Source organism: Lutra lutra, chromosome 11 (genome assembly GCF_902655055.1).
Source record: "Lutra lutra chromosome 11, mLutLut1.2, whole genome shotgun sequence".
NCBI lineage: Eukaryota > Metazoa > Chordata > Mammalia > Carnivora > Mustelidae > Lutra > Lutra lutra.
The window spans coordinates 59,308,136-59,321,778 of NC_062288.1; the positions used below are offsets into that span (position 1 = coordinate 59,308,136).

A 13,643-nucleotide genomic window follows, 5' to 3' on the forward strand; every position below is an offset into this window, starting at 1 on the left:
CCCGAAGGCCAACGGCGGGCACAGCCCGGATAGGGGCGTGCGAATCAGGCCGGGGTAGGGGCACGGGAGTCCGGGCCGCCGCAAAGGCCCCCGACAGGCCCCCTCCTTCCTCCTCCCCTTCTTGCCTGGTCCGATTTTGCCGGTTTTTCTTTCCAAACAGGAAACCTGACAGCCCCGCGCCCGGAGGGGCGGTGACAACGAAGGCTTTGCTCCCCGTCTCCCTGCCCTCGCGCCAGGGCCCTGAGTTTGCCCCTCGCTCTGCATCCCCCTACCGGTGGGTGCGGGTTCCGGAGTTGGAGAAGGGGGTCTGAGAAACCAGACCATCAAGCCCTGCTCCTCACTCCTGCACCTTAGGAATCGGTGCATCCCTTCTTGCTCTCCTTCCCCACACCCACCAAGGGCCTGGGCCTCGCTGCCGCTGGGTGCGGAAGGCTCACCTCGAGCTGACCAGGATGGGCCAAACGTCTTTCCCCACTGGCCCCATCCTCCCACAGACAACATGTCTCCTTTGAGTTCCAACGGGCTCCCCTCCAATGGCCAGCGATTGCGTGGCCTCAAAGCACCCCACAAGCTGTGCCTCCGGGTCCCATCTTTGAACCCAGGAACTGAGAGGCCAGAAACCACTGGTTTCAACAAGAAAGGGACCTACAGAGGAGTGACCTTGAGACGGAGCTCCGAAGCCAGCCATGGGACCTGCTCCCCTCTCCCAGCACTTGGGACTCTCCCTCCCGACACCTGGACTGCTCAGAGCTGAGACAGATCCAGATGTGGAATCTCTGTCCTCATTTCAGAGGCACAGCGGTCCAAGGTCCCTGCCCAGCCAGGCATAGAGGGCACCTGGGATGTCCCAAGGCTGTGAGATCACTGATGTGCTTGGTTCGGGGGCCTCCCCACAGCCCGCACTTTGCTGGAGTGTACCCTTTCCCATGCCTTTCCTGGGACTGTTGGGGGCCTGCCGCATGCAGTTGCTCTAATACCGGGAATAGCTGTTTCAACGGCTCCAGGAACCGCCTGCATTGCTTTTTACCGTGGTCCCAGGCCTGGCCTTCCCCAGACAGGACGTGAAAAGCTTGTCCTGGGTTGCTTTCCCTTGCTTGATAGGTGTGCCTTCGAGATAGTTGACTTTTACAGCACATTGATCAATCTCATTTTGTAAAATGTGATATCTTTCCAATGGCATTTTTACAACTGTATTTGTTGGGGTGGTAAAACCCTTAAAATTAGCTTTAAAATCCTCAATTCTGTGGAGGCTGAAGAAAGACTATTTATACAATTTGGTTGAATTTCCAGAGGATGTTTGTAAGATCTGTAAAACTCTGGTGAATGCAGGCTCATGAGGTTCAGGACTTGGGGGGGCGGGTAGCAATGCCCTCCTAGGAATCTGCCAACGACTTCCTTAATCTCTTCCCTGCTTTTTGATTTTTACCCCTGCCCTCACTTCCCTCAAAGGGAGAAAATTGGGAAAGGACTGGGTTACTGGTGGCTTCCACAGAACCTAGCGAGCACCCCTGAAAATGGCTTCTGCCCACCGATGGGGGCTGGACCCAGAAGCCTTCTGCCTGTGCCCCAACCAATCCAAGCTAGGGAAGTTTCCCCTTTGCATATATATATATAAAGAAGGGCCTGGCAGGAGAGGATAGAATGTAACATTTCCCTGGAATTTCCTCAGAGAATGGACAGGATAGCTGAAAATAAGAACTCAAGTTTAAAATTCTAAAGGGAACTATTTTTTAAAAGCTATGTTCAAAGAAAATCATGTTTGAGTTATTGTTTCTTAAACAAGACCATTAGATGACAGTGATTTCAAACAAATGATTGTTGTTCAAGACAAAAATAACTGTTTGGAGATGTTGATAAATGCTTACATTTATAATTTCTGTGTCATACCTCCAGGTCTCACACAGTATTGGGACTGATGGCAGTTTATTCCATATACCACGGTTATTATTTGTTATAGTTTGACTTGGATTTTTGATCTAATAATTACCCCAGACAATGACAGAATTTGATTTCTCAGCTAAGAGCCAAAAAACATTATATTTCTAGCTTCTACAGGCACTGAGATAGAAAAAAATAAACAGAAATTTCTACATGTTAGCCAAGGCTGGTACATCTTATGTTGGCGATGACCTAATTTATTTTTCCAACCAGCATTAGGTGCCTATATATATATATAGAGAGAGAGAGAGAGAGAAACAGAGCGAGCGAGAGACATAGACACACTCAGACAAGAATAGGAGCCCCAGACGCTGGAGGGAGCCTCTCCTGGGATAGTGAGAATGGCTACTAGGACTCTCTCTTCTAGGTCAAAGCCACAGAGAAAGTCCACTTACCTTTCAGCTGCTCTTCAAAGGGGACTGGATGGCGTGCAGGGCCCCACAGTCTGCCCTTTCCCTGGGCTGCCCACTCGACCTCCGCCAGCCTGGGGGGCGGCCTGCCCGTGTGTGTGGGGGGGGACCTTGAGGGCCACCCGGGCCACCTGGATCTGTAGCCCAGGACAGAGCCCAGAGCGCACAGGTGCGGCCTCTGCCTGTCACAGGCCCTCGCCTGACGCCAAAGCCCGCCTTTCTTGCCATAGTCAGTCCTCCTCAGGGCCAGCCAGGCCTGCAGGCCTCAGGACCAGGAGTGGTCTCTCCGATTTCAAAATCCCGAAGCGGGCGCCTTCCCCGCACCAGCGTGCGCCCCGGGGGGCGCCTTGGGACGCGCAGTTTGGACAGAAGCAGCCATGACGTGCCAGGCCGCCTGTGCAACCAGTCTCCACGGCGCTGGGGGTGGGGGAGGACCCGAGTCTAGTCGGGCGTCCAGCTCTTTTCAGAGGTGGCCAAGGCGGGGGAGGTTCCCGACAGGCCCTGGGAGGCCGCCCCCCGAGTCCTCCCTTGCCCCCCTCTCCTCGGCCTGCTTGGGAATCTCCGAGGGGCCCGCGCAGCAGTCGCGCCAGGCTGCACGACGCGGGGCTGCGGCTGGCGTCGGTCCCGGCGACGGCCACAGCGTGGCAGCAGCGAGCGCCCGGCGCGGTCGCAATAAATAATCTGCCCTCGGCAGCTGCAGTCAGGCAGCCCGCGGCCCTGCGACGCAAATGCGCCGCTTTATCCGCCCCGAGCGCACCCACAGCGCGCGGGGCCGTCCCAAACGTCCACAGCCCCTTCTGAATTTTCTAATGCATACCAAGGTACTCTCTTAAGGTGAGAAAACAACAACCGAAGCCACAAAACAAACAAAAAGAACTCGAGCCCAGAGCCTCTGGATGGTTTCTGGTCGCAGTCCCGGAAAGCTCCTGGGGCAAATCTGGCCGAGGGGCACCCAGGCCAACCTGCGATCTGTGCCACCGCGCCAGAGAAGGCCAACGCCCACGGCATCCTCCGTGCCTCCTCCCCGGCGGGTCCACTGTCCCTCTTCCCGCTCGCGGAAAGTGGGGCTTGCGGTCGCCAGGCGGCTGCGCCGAGGTGGGTGGGGGGTCCCCCTATCGCCCAGACTGGGTTTGCGTCCTTCCTTCAACCTTAGCTGCGGCCCCTGCCACACTCAATAACACCACTACGTTCTCTGCACCGAAACTTCCCGCCAAGCAACACCCAGCCAATTAACCCCATCCTCTCCTCCAACACAGAGTTCCACCCACGCACGTAGTCCCTCTCCCCGCGCTTCAGACACCCCTGTCATCGGAAAACCTCGTGAAGGCAAGCAGACAATCAGCAGAGGAACCTGGCTGAATTAGTAAGTTTTTGTTTGCTTTTTTTCCTCATTCTTTCTCTCCAGAAACCGATTCCCTTGGAACAGAAGGTGTTGTGTTGATACCAGTAAAACGCATGTCAATTAATTAATTCACTTTGCCCTCACCTCTTCCCACCTCCCCAGATCGGGAGCTGTCTCCAGTTGTTGGGGAATTCAGTCGAGCCAACTCGGTCATGAATTAAAAAAAAAAAAAAAAATCCAATCCAGAGAGGCTGGTAGGGAACGCCGAGTGCAGGGCCACTTCTTTTGGGGGCTAGGCAAGGTCGCTGGGGAAGAGGAGAGGGAGACCACAGTGCTCCCGCCCCATGCCAGGACGCTGTGCCACGGAAGGAAGGCTGGCATTTACTGCCATGGTGAACCAGGGAGAGGAGAGAGAAAGGGAGTGTGTGTGTGTGTGTGTGTGTGTGTGTGTGTGTGCGCGCGCGCGCGCGCGATGGAGGGGGCAAGTGTGAACGGTGAGTGTGGGCGAGGGTCTTCAAAGCCGCCCTGGGTGCCCTCTCCCACCGCAGCCAGTGCCGGCTGCCATCTCACCACCTTTGCTCCTGTCTCCCCACATGTCTCACCTTCAGATGGCGGCTCCCAGAAGCTCCTACCCCTCTGACAGCTGTCGCTTGGGCAGCCGGGGAGACGAATCGTCCTCCTTCCTGGTGCCAGAGGACGCAGGAAATTAGCCAGGTTGCGAGTTGCAAAGCGGCTGCGGCGGCGCCGGGACCTGGACGCGCCCCACCTCCAGCGGGAGCGGCCGGGCCGGGCCGGGACAGGGCCTCGTCTCGCTCGCCATCGCCGGACAAAGCGCAGCCAAGCCCGGCTGGAAGGCAGAGCTCCGAAGCAGGCAGGACGGAGCGGAGCAAAAGAATGCGGCTCTATTCTCGCAAGGGAAATTATAAAAAAGTTCATGTTCACGGTTCCCATCCACATGACCGACAGCGGCCAATGGAAGGGCCGAACAACTCATAAAGTTGTATTGCAAAGTTGTAAATTTTCATAAACAACAACGGATTTATGACCCTTTCCCCATCACTAAGAGGAGGCAGCTCTTACACCGGCGCCATCTTACCACCGAGGCCGCCCGGACTTGGGGCCGCAAGGTTTTACAAACCCAGTTGGGCCAGGTTTTATTAAAAGAGCAATAGGAAGCGGGCCCAACCAAGGCAGGAGACGGGAGTCGAGGTCTTCGCCTGCAGAGCTCAGACTACTCTGCGCTGTCGCTATCGTCCCTCGCCCCTACCCAGACCCTCCACCTTCCCCGCACCAGGACACCCCCGCCGAGGCTCGGCAGCCCGCGTGTGCGGACCCCTGCCCTTCCCATACCCTTCAGCTGCAGTGCTGCGCACGGAGGCCCTCGCTTTGCCTGAATGCGGGTGGGAGGGGGGCTGCGTCAGAGGCCCTGAATCCCCCCTCCTAGCATGGGGCCGTTTTCAGGACTCATGGAAAATTCGGGATCACTGGCAAGGGTAATACCCCTTTCCAAGCCCACCCCACAGCCTTAGAGGGAAGGGTGGATTTTGGATTCGCTCATGGAATTTGTGGAGGTGTTTTGTTTTGGGGGGTTTTTGTTTTGTTTTGTTTTTTAAGGGAGATTCATGGAATATAATGTATCCATTGAAGATTCCGTTTTCAAGAGATCTGGAAGATGTTTTGCGGGCGCGCGCGCACACACACACACACAAAACCAAGATGAAAATGTCCTGAGAAATGCACATATGCAATCATGGACACACAGAAATGCACACACCCAATTATGGGCACAAATGAGTGCATCTATTTACACCAGAAACACATGCACTCAATTTTGGACACAGAATTACATAAAATCACTGACTTGTGCAGTAATACACACATACATAAAATACACATATTAAAAAAGAGGTACACACATACCTATACAAATCCACACTTTAGAATCCAAACAAAAAGGGACTTGACACACATTTACACCAATATATGGACACTCAACACTTGGGCCCTATTTGTCCTTCCAGTTTTGCTTCCCCCAAACCCCTGTGGGCTTCCAGACATAGCAAACCCTGGCTAGGCTAACCCCAGCCAGGCTTACCTCTCTTTCCCAGCTCCCCCCGCCCACCCCTCCGCACCCTGTATAAAGCAGTCCACATTTTTTTGTCACCAAGCATCTTTATTTTTCTGTTACATAAAACATGGTTAGCTGGGCAAGACAGGAAGTGTGCCTGCCCATTCCTGGAACCCCAAGCTAGAGCCTACAGGGACAAGGGGGACGCAGGACAACACAAGAGATGAAGGGCATTGGGAGGGCCATCAGCCCTCCCCACCAGCTATAAAGTTAGCTCAAGACAACACACCATGCTACAAAGTCACCCCATTAACACATCCTTCCCAAGTCAAGACATTGCCTTACAAATGACCTCCAAGACTATATAAATGACAAAAAAAAAAATCTTGTTCAAATATACAATATTTTCTATTGTAGGAAAAGTCAGGGTGTACATATTCAACATGGCTGGACAGTAGGACACAGGGACCAGGGAAGGTGCAGGAAGGCTGGGAGCATCTCTGTAGTCCTACTAAGCAGAAGCTAACCCAGAGATCTGCGGCTAGCTTGGGAATGCTCCCCTTCAGAAGTGGGGGTAATGGGCCTGAACTTGGGGTGCCCAGGCCAGAGAAGGGGGGATCCTAGGTTGCAGCACTTAGAATGCTTTGGAATAAATATATTATCTTTCAATTTAAATAGAAGCCAATACCCTGGTCCCCGGACCCCAGCCCTTCTCCACGCAGCCTCAGGGACCCCAAAGACTGCCAGGCAGAAGCAGGAGGGGCCTGGCGGAGGAAGGGGCCGGGACTAGGTAGCAGGCGAGCCAGTGAGCACAAAATAGGTAGTTTGGGAGAGTAGGTAGTACTGAGAGAATCAGGTCCTTTCCGGTATGGGGGAGGTGCTGAGTGTCTGCCAGTGTTGGGACATGTCTGGGCTTCCTGGGAGTGGAGGCCTACTGGGGATGGGCCCATAGGTAGTTTGGGGTGCCTCTGGCCGAGGCCTGTGCTAGGTAGTATTTTAGCCGTGCCAGCGCAGAGCTGGTCGGACTGGGGTTAGGGAGGGTGTCTGCTGGGGATCCTTGGGGGCAGAGAGAGCCCCAAGGGGACCCAGTCTAGGCGGCTGCTCAGACCAGAAAAGATGGGAGCTGGAGTGGGTTGTGGGGCAGATGGGTGCAGGTTGGGGACTGTTTTTGTTTTTTGTTTTTTTTACGTTTTCTTTTTATTTTTTCCACTTTTGTAAATAAAATCAATGAGTCTCTAAAGACGCTTTTCCCGACTGTCTGGTGCAGCCCGGGCCCCGACTTGGCCCCTTATTCCTCCTCCTCTTCGTCTTCATCTTCTTCGTCTTCGTCCTCATCGTCTGCCTTGTCGGTGGCGGCAGCGGCGGCGGTGGCGGCGGCGGCGGCGGGCACGGCGCCCTCTGGGGCTGCGGTGGCCGGACCCTCATCCTTATGCTCTTTCTTCCATTTCATGCGGCGGTTCTGGAACCAGATCTTGATCTGGCGCTCGGTGAGGCAGAGCGCGTGGGCGATCTCGATGCGGCGGCGCCGCGTCAGGTAGCGGTTGAAGTGGAACTCCTTCTCCAGCTCCAGCGTCTGGTAGCGCGTATAGGTCTGGCGGCCCCGCTTCCTGTCGGGCCCTGGGAGCAGACAGGACACATGGACACATGGACAGATAAACCAACAGAGACGCAGACAGGACAGTGCATTAGCCAGGCCGCCGTCCCAGAGCCCGCACCTTTCTCCCAGCGCTGACCCGGGCGCGCGTCCCCCCTCCACCCGCGCCTCCCGAAAGGAGCTGGGGGAGGAGCGGCAGTGTTAGCGGAAGACCCCAACTGCGGTGCCAGACGCGCAGGCAGCTCTGTGAGGAGGAAAGGCGCAGAATCCCAACTTTACAACCGTCCTTTCCAGCCGGCTAGGCTTCCACAATGTCCTGCTTCCCCCTGACAAAGGGAAATTGTAAATATAGAGTGTGGGCAAGTGGGAGACGCTGCGCTTTTACCATTCAAAGGCGAGCTGGGTCGCTTCCTCCGCCCCTTGCTAGGCAAGTGGGTGACCCTCGGGCGGTCCGCACTCCAGGGGCGCCTTTCCTCCCTAGAGGACCGCGCCCCCATAGCGGGACCTTCCTTGGGCACTCCGACCCCCTGTCCCCGCTCTTGTTCCCCACCCCTCCTTTAACTGGCCCCTGGCACAGGGGCGTAAGAGGGGCCCTGATGAAGGGTTTGGCTCTTCCTGCTTTTGAAAAAGAAAAGCCAGGCCGAAAGGAAAAGGAGGAGGGAGGGAGAGAAGAAAGGGAGAGAGAAAGAGGGAGAAAGACAGAATAGCGAACAAAATGTTAAAATTCCAAGGCAAATGGAGTTAAATAAATTTACGAGGATCGAACCCATTAATTGGGTCATAAAAAGTTTTATGAGCCTCATTTACATACAATGCTACGGGCTCTCCACGCTATGGCGCCTTGACTCTAATTAAAACCAGAAAAGCAGCGCCGCCAGGAGTCACGGGGCCGTCGGCTCGCAGTCGCCTCTCTCCGCGCTCCGCGCTCCCCAGCCGGGCGCTCCCCGCTGCCCGTCCGCCCGCTCGCCCACCCACCCGGCCAGCCTAGCTGCCTCGCCTACCTGAAGACCGCATCCAGGGGTAGATGCGGAAATTGGCTTCGGCCGGGCCGTGCAGCGCGCCTTCGTCCGCCTTGTCGCAAGCGCCTTTGGCGAGGTCACCGCAGAGCCCGGGGATGTTTTGGTCGTAGGAGGCGCAGGGCAGGTTGCCGTAGGCGTCGGCACCCAGGCCGTACCCGGACGCGAAGGGGCTCTGATAGAGGGGGCTGTTGACATTGTACAAGCCCGGTACGGTGGAAGCGAAGGCGCCGGCGCCCGCCCCGTAGCCGCTTCTCTGCGAGTTGGGCGCAAAGGAGCAAGAAGTCGGCTCGGCATTTTGGAACAGAGAAGCCCCCGCCGTATATTTGCTAAAAAGCGCATTCACATAATACGAAGAACTCATAATTTTGACCTGTGATTTGTTGTCCGGCAGCTTTCAGTGTCGGTTTTACGAGGTAGCGTGATATATGATAACATTACACCCCCAGATTTACACCAAACCCCATTTTCTTTTGGACGGAGCTCGCCGCAGCACGTGACCGCCCACATGACCGCCTCCGCCAATCTCAGCAGCCCTCACAGGTGGTCTTGCTCCGCGGGGCCCGCGGCAGCCTAGAATGGAAGGGGAAGAGGCTCAAATATGTGGCCAACGAATCTGCCTGCGCCGGGCTGGCCTGGCGCGTCCCGCGGGAAAAGGACTCTGAGGCTCCGCGCGAGCGCTCAGTTCACCGCAGCGTGGACGCCTGGCCTGCAGAGGCTGCGCGGGGCGGCCGGGCACAGCCTCCTTTAGCCTATTACTGAACTCTGGACCAAGCCTGCAGGCCTCCCGACCCCTGTCCTGTCTACTAATCCAGCCTAGGGAGGGTCTCTACACTCTGCGCACCCGCCAGACCCACGGCAGTCCATGGGCAAGTCTCAGCTTCGGGCAAATCGGTTCTTTGCCCGCTTGTACCCCCCGCACTCCCCACCCTCCGCCACGTCCACTGGGCAATAGGCCCAGTTGGACTATGATCCAGATGGGGCCGGCGCAGCATCACTTCCAGCTGCAGCGAGAACGCCACCGCAAACTGGAACCATGTGGTTCGAATAAAGTCAACGTCTCCCAGCTTCCTTTCCTTAATCGGAGGCACACTGTTTATCCGCCTTAAAGGAAGCAGTGAAATATTTATCTATTAATGAGCCTCATTTGCCAACAGATTTATTAACGTGGGGTTCCCCTCCTGCCTCCTGGACACCGCTGTCCTGGCAGGCTCTGTGCATTCGCTCCTGGGCACCTGGCTGGCCTCTGGCAGCCTAAGAAATAGCTGGACACTCTTTTGTCCTCCCGGCAACCTCTGGTTTCCCCTCACTCAAGGGGAACCAAGTCTCTTTCCTCCAAGGCTGGAGGAACCTCAGGCCCTACACCCTTCCAGGTACCCCTAGTGCCGGGACTTTTCTGGAAGCCTTTACCGGGGCCACCCATGGGCCTCTGTCAGCTCCTCATGGTCTTGAGTGCTTAGGAGCAAGCACTACATATGGTAGAGGCAGTTTGAGAGAAGCCCCAGGTTCCTGGCGGCTTCAGCCCACTATGAATCTCCATTTCTTTTTAGAGGCCCCCAAAACAAATAGGGGGGACCCCCTCTAGTAAGACCACCCAGTTCTGGCGGCTTCACATTTCTAAGACTGGCTCACAGAGAGCAGAACACACAATAATTTCCCTCCTTCCCATTCAGGCCCCCAGCGCCTGGAGCTTACCTTTGCAAGCCTCCAACCCCTGTGTAGGGTTGGACCAGCCGGAGCCCATGCCGCCCACCGCTTGTTGGAGTGTGGTGGGGAGAACCCTTCCCCTAAAGGCCTCATAAACTGCTCAGGCCTCGCTGGAAGCCCATCCGCCAGGTCAGTATGCCTTTTACTGCTCAGCTCGATTACACACCATAAACCCCGACCTCACAATGGAATTGCCCCGGAAATTCTCCTCTAAATTATAGAGTTTGGTTCCTTGTGTACAAAGCACTTCCCATCACTTTCAGAAAGTCCAGGCCGCCCCCTGTTCACTGCACCCTCTCAGGGGGTCCCAGGAGCACAAAAGGCAGCGAGAGGGTTCAGACCCTGATGCAACGGAGCCCCAGTTCCTGCCTAGTGGACTGCCCATGGGCGTGGGTGGAGAGATGGGGGGCTTTCCGGGCAGGTGGGCGCCTGCTGGTATCCCCTGGGGACACAGGGGCTGTAGGCGGGGGGGCAATAACCTGGGATGCTCTTTATGGAGGATCAAGATGATAGCATGTCTCAGTTGGGGAATGGAGGCTGTAACACGGGTAGGGAAGAAAATTAAATATTCCAAATAGCATCGCTTTCGGGCAGGAAATAAAAACCTAAAGAAGTTAAAGGAAGACGAAGCAAGCAAGAAAGCCAGGAGATCAAAGAGGCGGAATTAGACAGCTTTAGACCAATAAATTGTTCCCCGGGTGACACAGAGCAAGATGCAAAGAGAAAGACACAGCCCCGCCGCCGCCGCCGCCGTCTGTCTAGACTCCGGCGGCTGGAGTGGCCGACAGCGATGGCGTTTTAAGTAAAACCTGCCCCGAAGTGAGATGTCCCAGACCAAGTGGGAGACAGGGTTCCGGGAGCGCTGGAAGGAACACTGCGGCTGGGACCCCAAGCCACAGGCTCATCCCTGCTTGGGTTTTGTCCGGTGCAGGTCCAAACGGTTCTAGCGGGGCGCGCTGCCCCTTCGCTTGGGCCAAAGAGTCTGGATACTGCCGGCAAGGCCTCAGCCTTTCTAGGCCCAAGTCAGACAACTGGGCCGAGTCCCGCGGGTGCCGCATCCTTTCGATCGTTTCTGGGCTTCTGTGTTTCCTCCTGCCTTCGTAGTGGGGTTTTAAAACGAAAAGGCCAGACAGAGCCAAGCTTTCAGTAAGGCCTCCTTAATCGCGTGTTCTCGAGCCATTGGTTTCCTACCTATTTGGCTGAAAAGACACAAATGCACTGGGTTGTATGTGATAATATTCATAGAAATGCTCATTGATGATCAGCCTGGAGCAGGCACGTGCGGGCGGGTTTCTAACCAGCCAAGCTGTCTTTACATAAAGACATTTTTCGCACTGCTCTCCCGGAGCGGGATTCCTACCTACCAAGCACAATGTGTTTCCCTTGCTTCTTGTTACGCTCAATATTTAAACCCAGATAAGAATACAAGCCCAGCCCTGGGAAAGCGAAGGGAGCCTGTTTCCAGTCTGGCCACTGGCGATTTGCTTCTCTAAACGTTTCCAGCCGCGCCCCTCGCGCGGGCTGCGCAGGGTTCTTCAGTCACTGAGCGGTCCCCGGGCGCGTCACGGGGACACATCCGTGCCCGACGAGTGCAAAGGAGCTGGGGCTAAGGCGGGGCGGGGGTTGTCTGCGCAGCTAATGGGGAAGCGCTTCCAAGGCAGCCGAGTCAGGAGAACCACCTCCCCAGCCATCGGCCGGCCAAGGGCAAGGGAGGCCCGGCGTGGCAGTCCGTGAGGCCTCTGAGATCCCAGCCGGCCGGCACCTACCTGAAGCCTCCGAAATCGGTGGAGAGAAGCGGCCGCCACCGATCTGCTCCTTCGCCATTTACTCATAGTTACATAAATTGAGCTTTTTATCTGCAGCTTGGATGCATGACCAGGGCGGCTCTAGGGGAAGCTCTAAAACCCTTACAATCAGACGCTGTGAAATATTGTGTTATATAGGGATATATAATGAAGACGTGTGTCTGAGATACCAACCTGTGTATATAAACGGAGAAAGAGGGAGGAAAGGGAGGGAGGGAGGAAGAGAGAGAGAGAGCAAGAGGGGAAAACACTCAGGAGATCTGTCAACCAAAATCCAGTCCCCAGTTTTACAGCGTTTACAACATGGAGACGCAGGTTGTAAACATTTTGTGGGCTTGGCAGAGACTATTACAACCCAAATAAATACACCGCATGGCGTGTTCACAGGGCTCTGGGGTGCTTCCATAGGTTCTGTTTGCTTTGCGTTTTCCCTCTGAAACCATTCTGCACCAGGGGTTGATCCTCGCACCCGCACTCGTGGCGGCCTCCTGGAAGGTTACGGGGCGTGTTCCCGGCTCAGGGTCCAGGATAGGCTGGGCCTAGATTGGGGTCCCCTCCCTCCTCCTGGCCTCCTGAACACGGGAAACCAGAGCAGCCTGAGCAGCTCCACTGCCAAGGAAATTCGGTGGCGAGAGAAAGCAAGGGAAGCGTTCACGACGTGAATTCCCGTCCTGGAGCTAGGATGTTATCATAATTATTTTAAACGGTGTATTTATTTTAGAACAATCAAAGCAGCCCCTGGTGAGCTCCCAGGGATTTCCCCATCCCGGGCAATTCAGCCGCCAAACCCACACCAGAAAGTCACCAAGAATGCCTTTGCCCCCGATTTTCCACCACCTCGTTTTATTGCCGCTTATTCGAGGCGGCCGGGTCCTGGGGTCCTGGCTCCTCTGCGGGTGCTGGCTCACCGGGCCTCGTACCGGGGCGCAGCATTAGGGAGCACCCCCTCCCCCGCCTGCCGCAGGACCCTTGACCAACGTAGGCGCCCTCTGCACCCCCTCCGGGGGTTCACCAAGTCCCGGGGCTGTAGGCCTTAGTCCTTGTTTGTCCGCTGGTCAGCCGAGTTCTCCGAGCGTCGCGCTGCCCCAAGGCTTGTCCCGGCCTGGGAACGGTGACCCTAGAGTCACGCCCGCGCCTGGAGCTACAGCCCCGCAGCCGCCGGACGGCTGCAGCCACGCAGCGCTAGGCCTCCGGAACCCGGGAGAGGAAAGGGGGTGGGAGCGGTGCAGGTCGGGCGAGCACCACCGCTTGCTTGTTTCCCAGCGAGGTTTCCGGCCCGGCCTGACCAGCAAAGAAAATATACGACCGCAGTTCATTCAAATCTGGGGCTCCCATTCGAGAAAGGCTAGCGTCAAGTCGACATCTTAGGAACTTCCCAGGGTTGCGGCTGCGGGAGATGGCGGCCCGGGCGCCACTTGCGTGGAGCCATACTGCCATCTGCTGGCCGAATCTCTGCACTGCGGCCCCCGCTCCCCGGCCTGAACTTCGTCAGCCGCCCGGGCGGGCCCCGCGCCCCACTCCCAAAGCTGGGCCAGAGCCGCGTCCCTGGGGGGGTGTGCGTGGAGCTCGGAATCTACGCTGCCGAGAGCGCAGTGCCCATAAAAGAGTTGTTTCCGCAGCCGCTTTATCGGTGCAGACAGAGCAAACAAATGAAAGGGCTTTGGTGGAAAATCTTAATTGGGGCTGGACAGTTGTAAACTCATTAAGGGCCGAATTCCAGACAGTTCGCAGACCCGGCCTTTATGGCACACCCTTACTGCCCA

General features: G+C 56.3%; 1 protein-coding gene and 1 long non-coding RNA gene across 3 annotated transcripts; one reads left to right on the plus strand and one right to left on the minus strand.

Moving 5' to 3' along the window:
• The first annotated feature begins 3,064 nt into the window (after window positions 1-3,064).
• LOC125080387 (uncharacterized) lies at window positions 3,065-4,732 on the plus strand. Of its 2 annotated transcripts, XR_007121355.1 has the most exons (3): window positions 3,065-3,182; window positions 3,605-3,711; window positions 4,299-4,732. It is a non-coding gene; the product is annotated as an uncharacterized LOC125080387 (long non-coding RNA). The 2 variants fall into 2 exon arrangements; XR_007121354.1 differs by lacking the exon at window positions 3,065-3,182 and having other exon boundaries at window positions 3,220-3,711.
• A 1,110-nt stretch (window positions 4,733-5,842) lies between these two features.
• Window positions 5,843-8,941, minus strand: HOXA7 (homeobox A7). Its single transcript, XM_047694139.1, has 2 exons — window positions 8,354-8,941; window positions 5,843-7,375 (listed from the first exon to the last, which is right to left on the minus strand). The coding sequence occupies exons 1-2, from the start codon at window positions 8,730-8,732 to the stop codon at window positions 7,047-7,049; spliced, it is 708 nt and encodes a 235-aa protein (XP_047550095.1). The 5' UTR covers window positions 8,733-8,941; the 3' UTR covers window positions 5,843-7,046.
• Window positions 8,942-13,643: the final 4,702 nt, after the last annotated feature.